This window comes from Acanthopagrus latus, chromosome 8, assembly GCF_904848185.1.
Source record: "Acanthopagrus latus isolate v.2019 chromosome 8, fAcaLat1.1, whole genome shotgun sequence".
Classification (NCBI taxonomy): domain Eukaryota; kingdom Metazoa; phylum Chordata; class Actinopteri; order Spariformes; family Sparidae; genus Acanthopagrus; species Acanthopagrus latus.
Genome location: NC_051046.1, coordinates 19,313,688 through 19,336,855, shown reverse-complemented (window position 1 = coordinate 19,336,855; position 23,168 = coordinate 19,313,688). Strand labels below are relative to the sequence as shown.

The 23,168-nt window shown below is 39.8% G+C and overlaps 1 protein-coding gene across 7 annotated transcripts in view; it reads left to right on the top strand.

Moving 5' to 3' along the window:
• The window catches only part of kif21a (kinesin family member 21A), a 50,680-nt gene extending 29,933 nt beyond the window's left edge, over positions 1-20,747 (top strand). For 2 of the 7 annotated variants that reach the window (XM_037107558.1, XM_037107562.1), the window contains 24 exons: positions 820-907; positions 996-1,110; positions 2,242-2,430; positions 2,999-3,198; positions 3,866-3,973; positions 4,074-4,142; positions 4,278-4,423; positions 4,700-4,844; positions 6,173-6,367; positions 6,467-6,568; positions 6,974-7,139; positions 7,736-7,756; positions 8,501-8,558; positions 9,196-9,250; positions 9,331-9,533; positions 10,167-10,292; positions 12,698-12,772; positions 13,735-13,871; positions 14,830-15,004; positions 15,513-15,677; positions 16,365-16,482; positions 16,683-16,853; positions 17,137-17,336; positions 17,679-20,747. In XM_037107558.1, the coding sequence (XP_036963453.1) occupies positions 820-907; positions 996-1,110; positions 2,242-2,430; positions 2,999-3,198; positions 3,866-3,973; positions 4,074-4,142; positions 4,278-4,423; positions 4,700-4,844; positions 6,173-6,367; positions 6,467-6,568; positions 6,974-7,139; positions 7,736-7,756; positions 8,501-8,558; positions 9,196-9,250; positions 9,331-9,533; positions 10,167-10,292; positions 12,698-12,772; positions 13,735-13,871; positions 14,830-15,004; positions 15,513-15,677; positions 16,365-16,482; positions 16,683-16,853; positions 17,137-17,336; positions 17,679-17,769 (3,118 nt within the window). In that variant the 3' untranslated portion in view covers positions 17,770-20,747. The remainder of the gene's footprint in view (positions 1-819; positions 908-995; positions 1,111-2,241; positions 2,431-2,998; positions 3,199-3,865; positions 3,974-4,073; positions 4,143-4,277; positions 4,424-4,699; positions 4,845-6,172; positions 6,368-6,466; positions 6,569-6,973; positions 7,140-7,735; positions 7,757-8,500; positions 8,559-9,195; positions 9,251-9,330; positions 9,534-10,166; positions 10,293-12,697; positions 12,773-13,734; positions 13,872-14,829; positions 15,005-15,512; positions 15,678-16,364; positions 16,483-16,682; positions 16,854-17,136; positions 17,337-17,678) is intronic. The other 5 variants (XM_037107559.1, XM_037107560.1, XM_037107564.1 and 2 more) reach the window with 5 other exon arrangements.
• The last annotated feature ends 2,421 nt before the right edge of the window (positions 20,748-23,168 follow it).

The following is a 23,168-nucleotide window of genomic DNA, read 5'->3' as shown; positions in this document are numbered from 1 at the left end:
GGAATAATTGGGGAATCAGTATCTTCCCCAACAATAACGCGATGTGCAGCTAAGGGGTCTGGGGATGAATTAGTGGACAAACTGCTCTTCCTCCTAAATTGGTGCAGCTTGAATTCAGATGACTAGTGTTGAAGGTTAAAGAGTGGCTTGAGGTTGAACTCACAGGCAGAATATATATCCTCTTTTGTGACAGGCCAGATATTCAAACACTGGACAAAAAAATTATCTTCTTATTTCTGTTTTCCGTTTTGGTCCAGATTACTTTGTGCCAAGCACATTCCTAAACATTGCTAACACTCTGTGTTTGGATAAAATATATTTATCCAACAGATCTGCTTCATGGACTTGATTCCCAAACAGTTTTTTCTTTGTGCTGCATATTTCTTCCATGTTTTTTTTGCTTTTTCTGGTTGTGTTCGGACTCTGATGAGATGTCTCCCTTCTTTGTTGAAACAATACACTGTCTTTTTCACAAACGGGATCAGTGGATGCTGTTAAACAGTGTTTACTGTCATAAAAACTAAAGTGCCTACAGATGTCACAGAAAATAAACACCTTAAGAGTTACCAGCTTTATTCCAACTGTTTTGAAGTTTTTCAAAAAGCTTGTTTGCCAAAAAGACAGTGTGATTCCTTAATAAGAACTGTGCTTTATGTAATTTACAAAGCTAAGAAGAGGAAACGATGTCTTCAAACCCCATGGATGTTTGATTACATGTGTGTTACAGTACCTGTGGAGGTGCACCATGTGCACATTGTGTTCTGCTCAGTAAACATAATAAATAAATGTATGATCTTTGACCGTGTCTCAATGTTTCAGTGCAAGCAAGGAGGAAGTTCCTGACAATGAGCAAGAAAAAGGCACAGAGAAGGAAATGGCAGAACGGGTCAACGAGGAGACAGAAATGGTACGACTGAAAGCCTCTTGTTTCATCTTTTTTGTTTAAATTGGTAAAGTGTCTCCTGATATTGAATTACTCATATGTAATCTTTTAGGAGGTCCAGGAAGGCAGCGACCACGAGGAAGGAGAGGAGGAAGAGGAGGAGGAGGAAGAAGAGATGGATGTGGAGGAGAGCTCAGATGATTCTGACTCAGAGTCAGATGAAAAAGGTATGAGGGACTTTATCTGGTCTCCCTGTTACTGGTTCACCTTGAAATGTTTTGTCCAGCAGGGGGAGCTGTTCATTCAGTAGCCTAACACAAAACCAACTAGCACCACAGAACACTGTGCTTGGGGCTGTTGTGGTGGATGAACTCTGATCATTTATTTAAGTAAAAGTACTAACACCACACTGTAAAAATCCTCTTGTACAAGTAAAAGTCACAAATTGAAAGTCTTACTTAAAGTATGTAAGTATAGTCAGCAAAATATACTTAAAAGTATTAAAAGTACACCACTCACTGCAGAAAAATGTCCCCTGTGACTGTTATACTGTTATATGTTATATCATTAGGTTATTATGTCGCACACATAATGAAAATTGTGTCTGTGTCTGTTAATAAATAGCAACTAATTGAATTGCTTGTCCTTTTTCTACCAAAATCAAATCAAATCAATTTTATTTGTATAGCCCAAAACCACAATCACATTGCCTCAGTGGGCTTTACAATCTGTGCTGTAAGCGACATCCTCTGTCCTTAGACCCTCGATTTGAGTGAGGAAAGACTTGAAGAAACCTGTGACATACTGTGTTGTTGTTGACCTACAATCTTGATAGTAATTGTGGCTCTTAACTACTCTTATATATAAATAAATATAAATATATTTTACAAAAAACTCTGGAAGTAAGACATGAAACAGATTTAATGTCGTTCAATTACATCCACAGTGGTCTTTCTACGGCAATGATTCAACTCTGAATTCAAGTCTGAAAGATGGCACAACTCAGAAACACTTCAGGGAAGGAAGGCAACAACATGCCAGCATAATGGGAAATAGTAGAGCAATTAATTACTTAAATGGCGATGAGATGTTTACAGAGTTAAATGAATTTGTTCCAAACTCAACAATTAAAGGTACTGAGGCAAGCAACAAAGGGGTCCAAATAATCTTGCAAACTTCAAAAAGCAAACACAAGTAAAATAGTTAGTGGGACAAAAGAAACATATTCTTCAAATAATATAAAAGGGACATGTACTGGAGAGGCGCTTTTTAGCACCAGAACAAAACACTGTTGATTTGTGATTAGTGTCAAAACTGTCAAAACTCTGTTGAACGTTTGGATCATCTGTGTCCAACAGAGAACTTCCAGGCTGATCTGGCAAACATCACCTGTGAGATCGCCATCAAGCAGAAGCTGATCGACGAGCTGGAGAACAGCCAGCGGCGTTTGCACACGCTTAAACAGCAGTACGAGCAGAAGCTGATGATGCTGCAGTGCAAGATCAGGGACACCCAGCTGGAGCGGGACCGTGTCCTCCACAACATGAGTAAGACAAGGAAGCCAAGTACATCGTACATCACTTACCCAGTCCTGGTCAGGAAGTTTGGATAAAACTGTGGGTTTAGGTGCTGTTGATCATTTTATTTCAGTCTTAAGTTCTTGCTTGTCCTACTTACATTTGGAAGAATTTATATCTTAACCGCACTAGGTTTGATCTCAGTGTTTGTTCTTTGGTTAAAAAGAAAAAACACTGCAGACTTAAATTACTTCAGAGAACTCTTTAAAGTCTTTGAAGACTCCAGACAATGACAGATTTATGTTTATCAGCACTAATGGATCAAAGCTTTGTCTGATGCTGATTTTGAATGTTTTCAGCTTGTCAAAAAAAAAAACAGCATCCCAAAGAGATTTTTTGACAACTGCAGATGAAGGTTTCTATCTTTATAGCCCATTTGAGAAAATACTTATGTATCTGCTGCCCAATGTGAGTTTTACGTATGATCCTCTTCCAATTAAAAGTGATTTAAGACATTTTTACAGCATTATTGCATTCTGTCTCTTAATGGATGAATTGATGACCAGTTTTCCATGATGTTTCTGTTTCATACTTTTAGCTTCAGTAGAAAGCGGCACTGAGGACAAGGCTCGCAAGATAAAGGTTGAATATGAGAAGAAGCTGAGCGTCATGAACAAGGAACTTCAGAAGCTCCATTCAGCTCAGAAGGAGCATGCCCGCCTGCTGAAGAACCAATCGCAGTACGAGAAACAGCTGAAGAAGCTTCAGATGGACGTGGCGGAAATGAAGAAGACGAAGGTGCAATTGGTTACTAGATGTGATCATACTTTTCTGTAAAGCTGTGGGTTGAAATGTTAGATCTTGAGTATAGAGTGAAGTGTGTTTGACATGTTTCAATTGTGATTAACATAAAATTGATCAAAACAGTTGATGGAGCACTTAAAAATGAAGGTAGGGGGTCATCAGAAACATCTTGTCTAGTTGGATCTGCAGGCTTCTCTGCCATCTGTTATCTCTCTCTCTATATTCCTTCATTTTTCACTTTAATCTTATATCCCCACTACCTGGCACTAATGTCTTGTGGTCTACATGCAACAAAACATAACATATAAAGACATATCACACATGGAAAAGTCTGATTAAGTAAAAGTCAAATAAAAAACTAAACATGAATTCCATTGCACTTATTTAGTTCAGTTGATTATTATCTCCTATATTTCTGTTAGAACATCTTTTCCTTGTTTAGTTTTAAACAGAAATGACTCAATTAGGTCAAATTAGATGAGTAGGACAGATTCACTGACAACAGTCAACATGCAGCATTTTATATGATTAAGAAAAGGTATGATTGAAGAAATACCCTTGAATCAAAATTAATTGCAAATCATATGAGACCTTTGACAAATTTATATTGATGTATTTTTGCTATATTTGTGTCGATAATATGGATATTTTTTATTTCCAGGTCCGTCTCATGAAGCAGATGAAGGAGCAGCAGGAGAAGAACAGGATGAACGAGTCTCGCAGAAACAGAGAAATTGCTTCCTTAAAGAAAGATCAGCGCAAGCAAGAGGTTAGTGTTAATTTACATCGTGCTTTCCTCTCAGTTGGCTTAGGTAATGTATTTTTGATATCATAATTTCCATGTTGTTTATACTGTAATTGTGTTACAGCACCAGCTAAAGTTACTGGAGGCTCAGAAAAGGCAGCAGGAGCTCATTCTGAGGAGAAAGACTGAGGAGGTGAGCAGCAGCTGGAATTTAAGGTTGTGAGAGTATGCATGACTCATGCATACAGAAATACAGGTGATACATTATAGATGCAGAAGTACACATGGAACGCTATCAGTTCACATTTCTGTGTGCAATGTATGTCAGGTGACAGCTCTGAGGAGGCAAGCCAGGCCCACCTCGGGTAAGGTTGTCAGAAAGGTCAATCTCCCAGAACCAGTCCAGGACTCCAGCCACAGACCTCCATCTGGCCGCATGTACTCCTCCAGCAACTCTGCTCCCAACGGCACTCGGTGAGTCTGTGTGTGCAGGTGTGTTCATTTCACATTTATGTTTCCAGGGAGCAAATAAAGAGAGCAGCTAAATCCTTTAAATCCCCAAAATGTAACACAAATCTCTCCATGCACATGGCTTTTTTGCAATACTTATGTTGGATTTTAAAACATAATTCTGCACCGGGATGCATTGCAGCCTTCTGATTACCAGCTCTGGAACAGCTTATTGTTATTATTCCTGAATATGCTTAAAAGATCAGTCAATCACGGTACTGGCTGATGCTGTGTGTGCAGGTCTTCCTACAGGCGTACAGTTGGTGTATACTCCACCAGAATCGCACGGAATAAATGGCAGTCTCTGGAGCGAAGGATCACTGACGTCATCATGCAGAGGATGACCATCTCCAATATGGAGGCCGACATGAATCGCCTCCTCAAGGTAGAGCCACAGCAGCCCGTTGTTATGCACAAGTTTTTGTAAAATGTCTTGAACTGTCAATTGCAAAGCTAAAGAAGGTTAATGACCAGAGTGTTATCAAGTTTAAAATCTGAAGGAAATAAGATTGTTTTTATTAGGCTTTAATCTAAACTAGACCTGTGGCATAAATACATGCTTCAGTTTGGGGTTTGGTCATGAGACAGAGCTGAAACATGAGCCTGTCAAGAGCTGTATGGATTAAAAAGCAAATGGATGCTGTCTCTTCTGGTCTAGACATAAGGTTGTCAAACAAAAATGCATAACATTTTGTTTGGGAATAGTTTGGGTCTTACCCATATGCCAAACGCAACTGGAGGATATCATAAAAGTCAAAGGCTGAACTGAGTTAGGGTGTTATTACATTAATATCTCTAATATCATAATCCAAATCATATCCTTAACATTAACAGCTCTAATAGAGGGAAGTTTTCATGAGCAGGCAATTGGAGAACACTGTCAGATCAATGGAAAAGAGGTTTGCAATGAAGGATTTAAAATTTACATGTCAATCATGTTGATTAACAGGGCTCAGCTGGCAGACATGCTGCTCCACCAGAAACATCTCTACATTCACAGCAGGGCACAGATTTCAGAGACTATTTTAATATCATCGTAGTTCTCATGGTAAATTAACATAGGAGGGAACCTATTGTTGATCATCGCTTCAATCATTGGTATATAATTCGACAATAATGATTTGAAGTGTAACACCACATCCTTCACACAACCACAGTATACTATTAGAACAGTCATACACATAATAATTCATCAGTAAGTAATATCAGGTATTCTGCTGATGCTATAACTTTTTTTTTCTCTTAAACCTGTACGGACAACATAGACTGTAGCAGTGAAAGTCATTTTAGCATTCACTAATTCACTAAATGCCCCCCAAAAAGTATAAACATGTATACTTTGTGTTTCAGTTGTCAGTAATTTTCTGTTTAATTCTCTTCTAAATGATCTGGCATTAGAGAAGCTTGAGAACGGTGTGGCAGATGTCGGTGAGGGGGCTGCTGACATGTATTTGTGTCATATTTGCAGCCTATGATATTTAAACAGTGAGAACTCTGTTTTGCCAAGTCATCTTGTTGTTGCATGAGTCATGGTCATCATTAATGGGCAACAAAACAAAAATAAACCCAGGCATAACTTTGGAAAGGGGGGGATCTGTTACTCTCTGCTTTTCCATGGCCTTTACCATGTACTCATTTAGTAACACCATTGGCTTAAATCTGCTCAATGTTCTGTCCAGTTTTTTTACAAGTCAGTGTGTTTATGTCTCATAGCAACGAGAGGAGCTGACCAAGCGTAAAGAAAAGGTCATCAGAAAGAGGGACCGACTTGTCAGGGAGGGGCCAGAGGCAGAGAAGGCGGTTCTTCCTCTCAACGAAGAAGTGGACGCATTGACAGCCAACATTGACTACATCAACGACAGCATTGCAGACTGTCAGGCCAACATCATGCAGATGGAGGAAACCAAGGTGAGACAGGCTAAAAGCAGACTTGAGAATTGAGTTATCCACAAAGATGTCTGAATAGTCTGAAAAGGTTTCTGAATTCATCCTATTGTGATTTTCCAGGAGGAAGGCGACATAGTAGACGTCTCTGCTGTTATTAGTTCTTGCACTCTGACAGAGGCTCGTTTTCTGTTGGATCACTTCATGTCAATGGCTATCAACAAGGTACCAAGCCTTATAATATGTTCAGTAGGAATAATCACAAAATATATCACCACTGTCTGTGCTAATGGGTGCTCTATGACATGAATAGGATTTTTAGGTACATATCAACTCCTCTCTTTGCCTAATTTTCACAATTTCACTTTTTAACATCATCTTGGTCAGAGATTACAGAAGGAATTTGCCATTTGGTTAAATCTGCCACATGGTGATATCATTCAATGCACATGATCCCTGACTTTAGATCATCATTGGGTCATTGTAATACTATAATTCCAGCAACTTTAGAAAGATGCATCAATTACAGATGAATATAACCATGGATCGTACAATATGTATCTTAATTATTAATGTAGCTATTTTAATCTATGGCAAGTGAATGACATTGTAAACACTGTATGATTTTAGGGTCTCCAGGCAGCCCAGAGGGAGTCTCAGGTGAAGGTGATGGAAGGCCGGCTGAAGCAGACGGAGATCACCAGCGCCACACAGAACCAGCTGCTCTTTCACATGCTGAAGGAGAAGGCTGAGTTCAACCCGGAGCTGGACGCACTGCTGGGGAATGCACTGCAAGGTAACAGTGTTCAGTGAGATGGAAGTGGAGATGAGGACCCAAAAACACAGACCAGAGCCCTGGTTTAACCCAGCCCATCTCCCAGAAGTGTCATGTCAAAGAAAACTGGGATGTAGATTTTTCTCTGGGATGATGATGATGAGGTTTCTCTTCCATAAGTTGATTCTTTTATATCCATATCTGTTACAAAGCATTTTGCCTTTTGGGATGTGGACTGGGTTGCTGGTCAGTTGCATGATTGGGCCAATTGACCTACTCTTGCCTGTTGCCTTCTGCTGAATAGAGGCTGGCCTCATTTTTAAACTGCTAATATTTGGCTCTACTTTTAAAGCCTGGTGCAAACATCAGATTCTAATGATGAATATTCAAAAAACTTTTCAACTTTAAAACTACAAATTTTATAGGTTACAAATGTACATTAATTGTTCAAGAAATATTGCCAGTCTCTGTTCATCAGGATGTTTTGTTTACAGTAGCTGCACTTCATTTTCGTTGGTTTGTTTTTTTAGAATTTCGGGGGACTGTGTTTTTGATTTGTGCATTGCCTTTTTCTGTTCCCCCACGTTTTCTTTTTTTGTTTTCTTATGTTTTTACAGAGCTAGGTAACATCCCAGCTGGTAAGTGAAATCATATTAGACTCTTATATGTGTTATGGATGCATGGTTCCTTCCCTTTGCACTTTGTAAACTAACGAAACGTAACATGAACAGGTGCATGAGGTGCAATGCAACCAGGCTTCCCTCCATCTGTCTGCTGACCTTCTCCCTTCCCCTTCATCCTGATACACTCGTCCTACTCCTTCTCCTCCTCCTAGATCACCATGTGCTACAGCCTCCATGCTTTAGCACCCTGCTAACCCCAGACCCTTCCACAGGAACCATACAACATGGATATTTTAGCTCTGTCGGACCTTGTATGTCAGCTGGCCCCATCGGGAGCAACGGACTTATGATTCCTCACACTCCTCCACCTTCTTGTTTCATATCAGGTCTTTTACCTTCGCCCCAATGCGCCCACACATCTTTCTCTATAACCTGCCCCACCCGACTGTTCTCTGACCTCTGACCTTTTTCGATCCATCTGATCCCGTTGAGCTCAGTGAGGACCAAATTTTTGTCTGTCAAAACAGCATGGCGCTGCGCTGACATCTCCCCATCTGCTTCATTTGTTCATCTTCTCTACATCCATTTGCGCAGCTTTTTAATAAAAGGTCAAGAAAACTGCTTTACCCTTTCATGAAAGTAAAGACATGGTGAACTCACTGAGAACGGTTTTAGAAAGTCATGAGAAGTAATCTCAGTCTTATCACCTGAGAGAGTTTCTTCTCGATTCTGACATTGTTCACTGATCTCATTTGACAGAAAATGGAGATGATAGCAGCAGTGATGAGTCTGCCCAGAGCCCTTCTGCTGAGGGAAAGTAAGTCTGTGTGCTGTGTTATGCCATGGTATTTTGTTTTATGTTGTGTTATATTGTCATGTTGTCATCTTAATTTATACTATGTTCTGTTCTATTGTGTTGTATGTTGTTATGTAATGTTGTGTTGCATCATGTTACGTTGTGTTGTATTATGTCATGTTACGTCGTGTTTTATGTTATGTTAGTTTAACAGTTTTGCTGTCTTGTGCTGTGTTATGTTAGTTGTGTTATGCTATTGTATGTTAATTAGTGTTGTTTGTGTTACTTAGTTATCTTATGACATATTCATATTGTGTTTATGTGTTATGTATATTTATACTATTGTTTTATTCATGTCTTTGTTATGTTCATGTAAATCTTGGTTAATTTGCATCTTTTTTTTGTGTTTTATTGTGTTTGTCTTTTATGTTGTGTTCTACGTCATGTTATGTTACATTGTTTTATCTTGTTAACATTGTAAATCATTTGTTTCATATTATGCAGCTTTGAATTATGTGACATTATTTTATTTGTATTTTATATTTATGTGTTCATATCATGTCTATGTTTTGTGACATAATGTGTCATATAATATGTTTTGAGTTTTTATATGCGCGGTTATTTTTACTCACATGTCAAACACTTGTATTCCTTCTAGCACTTTGGCATCAGATCTCATGAAACTCTGTGGAGAGACGAAAACCAGAAATAAGGTAATACAATATTATTTGTTGTGGTACATAGTTTGCATACATTACACGCATCTTGATTTCCGTGTATCTTTGCTCTACAGGCTCGTAGGAGGACCACCACTCAGATGGAGTTGCTGTATGCAAACAGCGACTCCGCCCCTGATGCACCGACTGCGGACTTCACCAGTCCGATGCTGCCGTTAGCTGAAACACCAGATGGGGGAGGAGACGTGGACTCGTCAGGCTCATCAGTCAGGGACTACACAGCTCTCTCCCCTGGCTTTTCCTCTAAAATGGGCAGCATGTAAGTCCAGGCCCGGCACTCTTCTGCTAACAGAATAATTACTACTTCCTTCCGTCCTGCATGTTTGATGTTGCTGCTACTTCCTCTGCTGTATTTAATTTTTTTTTCACATTATTCATGAGCATCCTTAAATCAAATAGCCATACCGACCTCCAACTGATGAGTGCTTTGAGGTAAAAGCATGAAGAGAGGATCTAATATTAACATTTGTATGGCTTATTTATTACTGTCCTCTGCTAAAGGCACCTTTTCTAATTCTTCATTAGAGATTAGTTACATGCTGAAGGCAAAATACTAACCAAACGGCTTTAACTGGCCATGCTTCAAACGAACCTAAAGTGCACATTAACTTGTATGTAAAAAAGAGCCTTGGCTGACAGTGATCTATCAGCAAATAAAGACATTTTATTAAAGATTTAGTGCAGAATAGTGTCCAAAGTAGTTAAACATGACCTTGGCGAAGAACCACAGCTGTTTTGGGACTTGAACAATCAGGTAACTGTGTTTCTGTGTACTGCATGCTCATCCTTTCATTGATGCCATTATTTTATGTTGGCTTGCCATCCTTCTGTTGTTTTATTATTATTATTCTTTGTGTTGTTTGTCAATAACTGTATGAAACTGAACGATCAGTTCTGGCTCCAGAACTTCGTCAGGGCTGGAAAAGCGAGCTCCGGAGCCTTCCCCGCTCTCGCGCAGGAAGACCTATGACAAGGCACAAGCAGCGGCTGACAGGGCAAAGGTCAAGGAGATTAAACAGTAAGAGCTTGTTGCCGACATTGTGGCTGCAAAGTCCCCCCCAAAAAAGCCAAATAATTTTACCTCAACTCTACTAATACTCTTTTCTCGGTTTCCTGCTATGGAGAAGCATGTGGTCTCGAATCAAAATTGCTCTGTGCCTTGTGCGATAACGTTTGACCTGCCAAGTTCTATGCTGAATTTAAAGTCGCATTGTTCCTACTGACGTTCGGTAGCATGTCTCTTAATTGGGCCATAATATGTGTTTTGTCTCATTCACTCAGAGAAGTCTTGGCTCAAATTCAGTGTTCAACTTGCTAATCAATCCCTTTGCTGCTGATCTACTTATGAAACTCATTTCACATAGTCAGAAAATCGCCTGTTTCCTTTACCTTTATTTGTTTTGTCCTGTCGCTAGATTCTAGTTAGTCAGACTGAAACTGAGGAAATGCTGTTTTTTAAATTTTTTTGTGTGGTAAAAGTGCTGTTTAAATATGTAGGATTCACAGCTATTGAATTGGCCCACCATTGAATCCCAAAATACACAATTATTTTATTATTAAAAACTCAAAATTACTTAGATCAGAGTTAATACTTGAGTTTTTACGCCTTTATTGGCATGAGTTTTGCAGACACTTATCTCTGTGTTTTGTGCACAGGAAATGATTTCCAATTTTACATTCACTCTGCATGCCATCAGGCATGGTCAGTGTGAGTGCATGGGGTCAATATATGATCATTAATATTGCTGCATCCAAAGTCAGCAAATGCCAGAGAAAGAAAAAAGAACTGTTAATCTCAGCTTTACAAATTCAATTCAAATTGCCTGATTTCATGAACCTTTCATACCTAATCATGATACGGATCACCTGTTACCAGTGAACCTGGTCAGCTGTGGAATGTTCCAACCAGGTTTCTGGTTGTTTCCCAGTTTTCTGCTGCCCCTTCCTCACCTTGCTTGAAGTATGTTGCTGGCAACAAATTCAAAATAATTAATATTTACCAAACTCAATGAAGTTGATGAGGAAGACATATTGAATTTGTCTTTGTGCTGTGTGTTAGAGTGTACAAAACACTGTTACAAACAGCATTTCAAATTTCACCAAAGAATCATGGTGGTAAATTTGCATTCAAGAAACACAATTCATAATCTTCTTACATGAAATATTGTGATTGCACAGATACAAAAAATCTTGAATCAAGTCAATTGTATTTATATAGCCCAGAATCACAATCACATTGCTTCAGTGGGCTTTACACTCTGTACAGATTCTTGTTTGTTTTGAGTTTGAGTCAAGCTGGACACAAATCGAAAGGAAAGGTAAGGAGATAAAAATTGAACCAGGGACTCTGCAATTAGAAGGTGTGTGTTTCGACCACTAGGCTACCACAACAGCACTTAAAGGAATCCTTTGGGCTACAACATAACATTTACCCTGCCACCACCCTCAGGCTACATGTTAGATTTTTTGAAGGATAACAATCAAGTAGTCTTGTCATTTTTCACCATCCACCAATGTTGTTTTTGATTTTTTTTTCATTGCAGCCTCATGCTGGCTTGACTCTAATTAGATTACAGCTGCTGATTGAACTTACTTTGATATAATGTGTGGTAACGCTAGTATTAATTTAATTATTCCATATCTTCATGCATATATTAAACACCAAAAATTGTGCTCTGCTTCAGATTTTTTATTCATGCATCAAAGGAAGGTTGTTGCTGTACTTTGGACAGGTTGTAAAGCCACAGCCTGGTACTCCTGTTCAGCAGGAAACCTCAGTAATGTCTTCTTTACGGCTTCAGATGAGTCTGAACATCTGACATACTCTTCCCGGACAAGCCGTCCTGACAGTTTGCTTCCATATGACATGAATGCAGCATATGCGTCTCCCGTCTGTCCTCATGCAGTCCTCCCACACTCCTGCCAGTAATGTGTAAACAGCTTAGCACACACTTTAATTATTCTGCAGCTTAATTGGCAGCCTGACTGTCTTCCTTCACAGCCCAGTCATCAGGAGCCTGAAGAGCAGCCCACCACTTCCTCTCTCCCCTACCACTTGTCCCAGTAACCACATCACTGCGTTTATGACAGGGTATCTGGGGTGTGGTGCAAACGTCCTGTAGGATAAGTAAGAAGCAGAGATAAGTAAAACTGACACAATCCTGCCAGAGTCAGATTAGAGTCAGAAAAAGATGAGTTTGAGCATCGACAGCATGCCTTATTTCCCTACTTAGGGTAGTTATCTCTTATTAATGACGAGGTAGATGTAGTGGAAGTACATTTTGATTTTGCAGCGTAATATTGAAGCGTTTTGATATAATAACTAGAAACTCAGGGTATAATTCATAACATTTTGTTTGTCTTTTAATTTTGATAATCTACCGTGCACACACATCTCAGGGATATCTAATACTCTCTTCCCAGGTCGAATGGATGCCTCCACCCACCCTCCAACCGCTTCCTCCATTCTGTTTCCCCTTCTTTCTCCGATCCACCAAAGTACAACTTTTATGGTTTTTTTAATTTGCCAAATGCTTCACTAAAACTTCACCTTTGGTGTGTTGGGCAAGCAAGAAGAATCTGAAACACAGGGGCACATGGTGTGGACTCCATCCTTTTCACTATAATCTGCAGATTTTGGGTATGACTAGTGTCACCAGAGCCTCCCAGGAGTGTCATCCCACCCTGCTAAGAAGTGTCCTTGATTAACCAGACATGAATTGTTAATGTGGTTAAAAACAATGAGTGGATATGCTTCCTGGGATCAATGAATGACAATAAACCAAAACAGTGTCTTCTTGTTCAGCTTATTACTGCTATTGAACCTGAAATCTCTTTTCATTAGCTTTTTTCCACTTCAGTGAGCCTTTTATTCTGCTCATAACAGACCTTTTTAAAGCTCATTCAATCACAACGCCTGAATATTGACATCTGGATCTGTGGTACACCATCACCTCATCCCACTGCTCCACTGATACTGAGAGCTGCTACAAGAGAGCAAGAGAGTAGTGATTGTGCGATTACACTATCAGATGGCAATTTGTCAACACGACCAGCCAATTAGTGATCGATGTGTATATATGTGATGCTATTGGACTCGTGGCCCCTGGTGATCCAATACAACTGGTTTCCAATGATTGTCTGTCTGTCTCCTTGGGTGTTTTTATCTATTATACGCTGGGAAAGAGGAGGCCCTTGACGGTGCAGGGGTATTTATAGATTCTTAGTTTTTCTCTTCTTTCGGCACAATGACTCTGTTCACAGCCTCATTTTTCTTTCGACTGTTACTGTCATCTTTTTCTGTTTTTGGTTTGCAGCATCGTGCTAATCAGCCATGAGAGCTGCATGCTGTGCATGAACTCTGGTTGTGTGATTTAGATCTCCGTTGCTCTGAAATTATTAGACAGCGTTGTGTCCAGTCTGCAACTATTGACAGAGAGGTGTATGTGTGTGTTTTTCAGGGGCGTCATTAACCCGGTGCCCGCTACTAAGGGCAGTCGGTCAGCGACGTTACAGTGCGTCCACGTGGCAGAGGGACATAGTAAAGCTGTTCTATGTGTTGACTGCACCGATGACCTTCTCTTCACTGGATCCAAAGGTTAATACCCACAATCCTCCATTGTGCCTTCACCTCTTCACGCTCTCTCATCTTTCTCATCACTAGTCCTCACATGTCCGCTCATTAAGGCACTGGTAATTTATTACACTTAGACACGCTGTGAATGCTGTTATATACCAGGAAATAAAACCTGACAGGGATTAATTGAGATTGTGGTGTGGACAGTGTGTTCGATAAATGAGGTGATGCCATAAGATGTCATTGTGTATATACAGTAAAAGTCTAATGGTGAAGCAGCTTTTTATGATTATAAAAAGAGGTGACTATATTGACAATCAACTAGATTGAAGTGCTCATTCATCCCCATAGAGTTTATTATGCCTTTGTGCCAGTGATAGCTGTGGCTGGAAGCATTGTGTTTTCAGGTTGTCTCTGTCCCATTCTTGTGAACTTAATATTTGAGAAATTCTTCAAATTTAGCACAAATATGCACCTTGACCTAAGGTTGCACTGATTATATTTTGGTGGTGAAAAGTCTCATGAACACCATTCCCTGGAGAGAATTTCTTAAAATTTGAAAAGATTTTTGAGGTTATTGAGCTTCAGGGGATTGCCGTTGCACTATGTGAAGAAGCTCTCAATCAGTCCTCTGTACTAATTTGTAAAAATGGTCTTCCTGAAGATTGGAAATATTACGCGTCAATATAGTGATACCTTTGATTTCAACAAGGACAAGGACTTTTACTAAATTCCTTCAAAGGCTACACCACTATAGTCTATATTATGAGTCTAGACAGACATGGATGTAAACTGCAACTAAGCTGGGAGGCTGTAATAGTATTTTTTTTACTAGATGAATAAACTGCTCTTTGTAACGTATCATCATTAAGAACAAAGTTCTTAATCTTGTTATAAACTCCTCATCATTTTTAATCTTAAGCTTCACTAAATATGTATATATGGTGATAAAGCTGACAGACTGTGTGTCCTCCTGCAGACCGGACCTGTAAGGTGTGGAATCTGGTGACTGGCCAGGAGATAATGTCCCTGTCCGGTCACCCCAACAACGTTGTGTCGGTCCGCTACAGCTCCAGTTTGGTCTTCACCGTCTCCACCACCTACATCAAGGTGTGGGACATCCGGGACTCAGCCAAGTGCATCCGAACACTAACGTGAGTGTGTTTGGCATGTGTTGCCTTTAGTTACTTCATATATGAAGTGACATTGAACATTAGAACAAATACATTTAAAATGTAAAAAATAATGTAATGTAATGTAATGTAATAAAATGTTTTTTGAAGGAATACACTTTTTTCTTTCTTCATGCATTCTTCACTTACTGTTCAGGTTGTAAAACTTGTGTTTACACTTAATTATCCCTGTAAATGTTAAAGAAATATATGTACAAAAGTAGGCCCCCATTGATCTTAAACGTACCCAGTCAGATTGTAAATGTATGCTTCAGCGCCGCCTGTCAAAGGATCTGTATGTAAATCTGTAATAAGATTGTTGAGAACAGCAGTTGTTACTGTTATTTTACCAGGATTTATTTTCAAGCTCACAAGTGAAAAAATTATAAAAAAGGAAGATTACAGGAAAAAAGATAAACTTAACCAAAACGTGTTGTATTGAACACCTTGAAAACTCAAACTGACATGTGTCTCATCCTTTTGCCTTCAGGTCTTCTGGTCAGGTTAATGTCGGGGACGCATGTGCGTCAAACACCAGCCGAACAGTCACAATCCCAGCAGGAGAGAACCAGATCAACCAGATCGCTCTCAACCCCAACGGGACGGTTCTGTACGCTGCCGCTGGGAACTCGGTCAGAGTTTGGGATCTGCGAAGGTAAAAAAAGAAACACGAGCACAGAGAAAATGTACACTTTGAGTAATTCATGTGACAAAGTCCTTCTTGTTTTGTACAATGCAGCTAATACATTCAACTGAAGAAGAAGAAAAACACATTTTTGACTGGGGGGGTTAACTTTGTATTAAGTTTGACACATCTTAAGTTGTGTAAAAAAAAAAAAAATCCAGTCCAACATAAAAACTATATTGGAAGTCTGGTTATCATTGGGATCTCTGATCCCACTGCTCTGTTTTTCTGATGCATAATACTACGAGTTAATTCAAAGCCCAATTTCTCTCCACTGCACACTTGAGAGAGCCACTTCAATGTGACACCTGACAGGGATCACATGAGAAGCTATCATCCATCACTGATAGCCAGCGAACAGAACTTTTGATGGATAACCCCTTTGTTCCTCTTAGGAAATAAAAAAAAAACATTGATAACCAGCAGTTTGTATGATTGAAATAATTTTCAGTCAATATGCAATGAGACTGAATGTTGCACACACTCAATTCATGATTACCTACATGACACTTTTTAACATGAGTAAAATATTAAGGGAATTCATGACACTGTTGTTCTAGAAAGACTAAAACTGATATTTAATTTCTTGTCGTGAGGCAAACTTAGAGACTTAGATTTGACTCGTGAGTGCTTTTTTATATTTTCTGTCTTTGTCAGATTTGCATCCACGGGTAAACTTATAGGTCACCTTGGTCCAGTGATGTGTCTGACTGTGGATCGGTCTGGAAACAACCAAGACCTGGTGATCACCGGGTCCAAGGACCACTACATCAAGGTGTGTGTCCAATTATCCTTCACTTCTTCAGGAAATGACCTATATTTACCTCAGCACTTACTCTTGGATAAGCATAATATTTCTTGAGATCTAAGAAAACTAAAGATTATATGTTGATTATGATGTGTTCCTGCTGTGTTGTAGCTGTGGTACAACAAAACAGTGTAAGTGTAACAAACCCCAAACATGCACTGTTGCAGTTGTTTGATGTGACTGAAGGCTCTCTGGGGAGCATTGGCCCAACACACAACTTTGAACCTCCCCATTATGACGGCATCGAGTCTCTGGTGGTCCAGGGAGACATTTTATTCAGCGGCTCCCGAGACAATGGCATCAAGAAGTGGGACCTGGATCGCAAAGACCTGCTGCAGGTACTAACGTATTATAGATGTATAGATATAATAGAAAGACGGACTGAGAATGGAATGACATATTTAGTTCTTTATGTTGACACAAAGCTCTGACGAAAAGAGTTGAGATAGAGTTCATCCAAAGTTAACAGTACACAAATAAAGGATGCAAATAAGGGAAAAAAGGGACATAGCTACTGAATAATATGAATTACTACAAGCATTCATTACTTTAGATTAGCTGTCCTACTATGAGAGAACCAGTGTCATTTGAATTCCTAATTCTTTCTCTTCTCTCCAACAGCAAGTCCCAAATGCTCACCGTGACTGGGTTTGTGCACTGGGAGTGGTTCCCGGGTCTCCGGCCCTGCTGAGTGGCTGCAGAGGTGGGGTGCTCAAGCTGTGGCACACGGACACATTGGGGACTCTTGGAGAGCTGAAGGGCCACGAGAGCCCCATCAACGGCATCTCTGCCAACAGCAGCCACCTGTTCACCGCCTCCGAGTGAGTCTCACACCAAACAAACACACACTTGCAGTGTATGTCTGTATGTTCCAAATTTAAAAACTTAAATCAAGCTCACATCAGTGCATTACCAACTACCAGAAGATAGATTTCTATACATGAGTTTAAAAGTTGTCAGAAAATTTCAAACAATAATGAACTGACAATCACACAATGAAACTATCAAATATGGATCAGTACATGTGATATGTGATAATTGCAGTTTTGACGCAATCTCTGACACAGTACTTCAAACATGACAGCATCAGAATTGTGAAACAAGTCTCAAAGCTCCAGTATCAGATACATCATGTGGGTCTAGCAGATTTTCCTGTCTTCCAGTGACCGGACTGTGAAGATCTGGCGTGCACGTGGTGGACTGGACAGCACCTTAGAGGCGGGTGACAATGCGGACGAGGTGGCCAGTAACTGAACATGCTGCCACTTGCTGGGTTTGACTCTGAAAGGACATTAAAAGCATCTTTTGATGCTGCAGCTCTGCACTTTGACCCTTAACTTCTCAAACCCAATGCTGACTAAAACACATACCTTCCATGCCATGTAACCTTTATGACTGAGCCAACAGGATTTAATCTCAACAGAAACTACCACATTAATTATTTTCTTAGACTCTGTACGTTCAGAGTGTAGTTCACCGTACTGTTAATGACTCTCTGCAGCATGATATTTTTCTCTTTTGCGCTGTGGACAATACGTCACCTCAGATCATGAGAAGAACTTGTTCTCACGTCTCAAGTCATTTATTTAAGAGTTAAACAAGACAAACGCACAGCGTGTCAGGATAAAGTACACCTGTGGACACACAGTTAAATAGTAGCAGTGTGTTTTGTTAGATTAGGTAAAATAGACGAGACATTGAGCGTTAGAGGAGGAAAAGAGGGCAGATCTAACAGGTTGCTAGCTGGTCTTCGCAACCCAGTTCTCCACTTTCTTGGGATTGTTGAGATTGTTTCTTTGCACTTGATGCAGAACCAATGTCCCCGTGTTCCTTTTCCCCCAAATAACAGAAGTGGCTTTACTGTATGTGTTAAAGACAAATCACCGTTCCCCTTAACTTCCCTCTCTCCTGCCTTTAAGCTCCTCCCATCTCAAGTTCTGCAGCTGTTTAAGACCAGCGACCAAAATCGTGCAAACTTGTCGTCTTTGCTGTCCTGCACTGCACTCGTGAACAGAACACACTTTACAGTAACCGTTCCACTTAGAGCATAGAGTTTGACATTTTGGGAAATATGCTCATTTGTGTCCTATTTGTGATTCTGATGATGCTAATCTGACTGTTCAATGCAAAATGCTTCAGCCAGAAACTGGTTAGGGTTAACATCAGGGCTGGAAACATGGGGAGAGAGTTGGCCTGTCTCTGACCAACTGGGTGAAAGCTGTCAAAGCCTCCATTTACAATGTATTGCAGCACATTAACAAGCGAACATCTTATTTACAACTCTGTGTTGTCCTTTAGTGTGTCAGTGTCTGTACACCACAGGCTACGCTGTCCCTCTGAATTACTGCCGCATGGTCTCACAAGCGAAGTTCTCGTGTTTCATTTGCTGTTCAACTCACTACTACTTGCTGCGGCTGAAAGTACACATGGACCGTTTGTGAATATTTTGATATAGATTCCGAGACAGTGACTTGGCTAGTTGGCTAGGTAGTCTTGTTGTGAAACATACTTTTAGGGTATATTTACAGTTTTTCAGCTTTGAATCTTGCTAGCCTAATGTCAGCTTTCTAGCTATAGCCGAGCAGAAGGGTTCTGGGAGCTTAGCGGACAAGTTTATCTCCCAATGATAATGATGTGATTGCTACATCTATCAGTCATACCTTAAGGTGTTGTCAGGAAGACAACATTAATATTGTAAAAAGATCGCATTTAAGTATAGATGTATGGCTTTGTTTTTTCTTGACAAGTCACCATGATATGGGGATTATGCCCTGTCCATGATTATTCACATTGAATCTTTCTAGCGTAACATTAGCTTTCCTGGCTAATAGCAGAGACTGAGGCCTTAATGAGCTGAGCAGACTAATTTTATCTCCCGTTATGAAGTCATATCTAAGTAGCTGTAGTCGTAAAGCCTTCTCCCTATTAGTCAAACCCTTAGGTGTTTCCATGGAAACTGAGTTATAGCTTGGGAATTGCTGTAGATTTTTCTGCCAGAATGCATTAAAATACAAATTATTGGTCTAATTAATAGATGGTCAGCCTGACACATTGTCAGGTATCATATCTTGTATGTTTAAACCATGCAAAAACCAAAGGATCAAATTGGCAAATTGTTTTACAGGGGGTTATGTGGTGGTAACTTGGTAACTTCCCTCTCCAACACAGTCACGAGCAAGGTTTAATGAGTCAATTAGCTTTGGAGGTGTTGCTATGCCGATTTTGTTCCCCTCAGCCAGAACCAGGACTGTAGTTCCCCCCTGCTTTCAGTCTTTATGCTAAGAAAAGCTAACTATAGTTGGTTTCTATCATTTCATGCCACTCGTTGCCAGAAAGTGAATACGCGTATTTCCCAAGATGGCAAACTGCTCCTTTAACTCTTGAGCACTTGTGAAAACTGACACTAGTCTTTGAGAAACACTTAATCCTTCATAAATGTGAGCAGGTACAGTATTTATATTTACACTTGTTGTTCACGTTTCATCGTATGTAAAAACGTACTTTCACTCTTCACGTGTCGCAGTTAGCACTCACTGAACCTACACTACTGAGCTGTCGTCTAACTCCCATGCTGCTAAGTCCTGTGCTCACCTTCTTCAACCCTATAAGAGGGCTTCTTGTCATGGACTCCGGGTGAGGTCCGCTTTGTACCGAGCAATGTGTATGTATATACAGTACATGTACTAGTATCTTTTTTTTTTTTTGGAGAGGAGAGGCCTTCAGACTCTGCCTGTGTCGTGACCGACATCTGTCTCCCAGTTCTGATCCTCGTGGGGCCTTCCTGGAGACCATCGTGGTCTCCCTCATGTAACTGATCTGTCTGATTGTGTGCTGTCACTTTTGAATGTTCGTTGAAAGAGCAGTTGTAGGCATTATTCAAGTACATATCTGATGTGTGTTAACAATGTATTTAAAGAAGAATCTGACTGAATGTTAGTTTTGTGGGACCACCGATCTGAACGCAGTCTCACACGTTGAGCCGAGAGGACCAGGATTGGCAAGAAGACTGATGAGCAGTATTAAAGCTTTGGAGGTGGCAGGTTATGTTTAGTTGCCTACGGTTAGGTTTTTTTCTCCCTCTCTGTTTCGTTAGTTATGCTGTCCCTGTTCCACATATCCTGGGCGTTCCTCCCTCTGGAGTTTTAGTAGCCATTCTCAAGTGGCGGATTCTGTAGCGATTCTAATGTCAGATGCCTGGTGAGAATAAATGCCATCTGTCAAAAACAACCAAATCCGTGTGTTTGTTTGTGTTTTTTCTTGGGTCTATGATTCATTTAAAGATTCCTAGTGCTGTTTAGATCTCCAGGATGGTTACTCATCTACAGTTTAATGTCTTATTTTTGTCATTTTGTAAATGTGGTTTCACAGTTATAGTTCTGACATTCAGCTCCTCAGTTCCTATTTTGGTAATACTTCACTTTAAATCCACCTGTTTAGCATTCATATGCATTATGCAAATATTTGAATGGTTAATAATGCACTATATAATAACATTTTAAGGTATTATTGTTTTACAGTGTCAACAATTCTAACTTTTACCATACTGGCATTCATTCAAGACTCCACTCGAGTTTTGATGTTGACAAATGCATTAATGATAGTTGTATCTACTCACAACATAATTGTGGTGTGTTTATTTTTTAATGTATTTTTTTTTTCTTTTAAACGGTACTGTTTAACAAAATGCATCCAGCTACGACCGCATCTTTGTCTTCACTGAAGATTATCCATTTTTCCCTTTTTCTGCCACTTATTGCTCAAGGGAAGCGTTGGTTTTCTCTTCTTTATTAGACTGAATTGTTTTAGTTGTTGTATTTGTTTGTTTAATTTTGTAGATCTTTCTGGAGATTAAAGTTTATTTTTAATCCTCCTTTCTAACCTAAAAATGTCTCCCAAAGTATGTTTTCACCTGACCAGATGATGTGTGAATAATGAGCGTTTAAGTGCCCACACAAACAACCTCCAACAGTGCTGTTGAGAGCAGCTCATTTTAATTTTTATTTATTTTAAATCTCCTGCTCTAATTCCTTCTCACATCTGTTTGTTGTAGGTGAAGCTACTTTCTTAAAAAACAGATGGTGGTTTAAGTGAGGACAGCGGTACGGTTTTCAGATGTTTCAGCTGGTGGAAATGGACCACAGGGTGGCAGTAGCAGCACCCACAGGGCTGACTGGGCACTGAGCTGTTAACATCCAGAAATACTTGATACATGAGGTATTTGGCTGATTAGAGAAATGGTGGAAAAGCTTAGATTCCCCCAGATGGACGCGACAGAGACATGTTCTCACAGAACAGAGATGCAACATACGTATGGGTTTCATGTAATATGATAACATTGCTGTAGATAAGATTAGCCAGCAGTAACTAAAGCAGCAGACTGAGACTTATTCTTTAATGCAGCAGTAATATCAATCCATAAACTTCAGATATAATAATTTACACTGACTTGCACATGATGCTTTACATAGATTTTGCTAATAATACTTACTTTTTCTACTGTTTGGAATACAGGGCTTCTTATTAATATATTCTGTATATGTTGCATGTAAATTGCTCATTTATGCCATTGATGAGCCATTTTAGTACCCTGGTCATTTCTTAGGGGACAGTTCTGACTAAAGACTAGGGACTGTATTTTCCATACACTCACTCCCTCACCCCCTCACTCCAGGGACCACTGAAACAAATTTTGACCAAAAGTACTTTCCATAGGTACTAATGTGAAATGACCGGTTGAATATGAGAATTGATCACTTTGCAGTTAGTTGTCGCCCGTGTGCGGTTCATTACATACAACTGTACCGCAGTCCAATAATTCACCTGCACGATAATTAACTTCTTCTGTGGTGTGTGCCTCCAAGCACAGTTCAGTAAATAATATATCATTTTAATTTAAAATTATTTATAGGGGAAGTAATTCACTAAGAGCCAGGCCTTATGGCTGAAATCAATACCACAATATCAACGACATTAGTCTACAACTGATTTGTATCAAGACAAAATAAATGTGTGCTTGTAAAATCATCAACTTATTGATGATTAGCGAGCTGTGTTCCACTTTGTAAACAAGCGGCCTGAAAGAAGAAATGAGTGAAAGAATGAGCATGTTGTTCAGCCACTAACCCAGTAACAGCAAGCAGAGCCCATTTCCATCTGACATCAGGTGGGGAAGCATTGATTGTTGGCATTCAGCCTTTTCCGAGCTAGTACAACCATCTGATGGGCTAGTTTTACATGATATAATAAGAGAGATGTCATATCATTCTAAATCATCAACACACTGTTCCTGGCCCCTGCAAAAATGTGTAGGCAACCCCACATAGCCACCAAGGACTGTCCACCATCTGCCACAAGAAGCTGGATCCGGAGTCCTCAAGGTAAGACCAACACTTTTACGCTGCTTGTATTTTTCAAAATGCTTGTGAAATTGATCAGTTAACATGTACACTATGATACAAAGGGTGTCAAAGTAATCAGACATTTTCAGTAGCTGAAAAAGAGCATGCACGTGTTTTAGTGGAGTGGAACTAAAGGAAGGAGTTTGGAATCTTTCTGTCGGGTACTTTCAAAATGTAGCTTGCTCCTGATGGTATCGACAATTTACAAACACTTACGCTTTCGGGCAGTCTCACAGCTCGAAAAAAAATAACCTG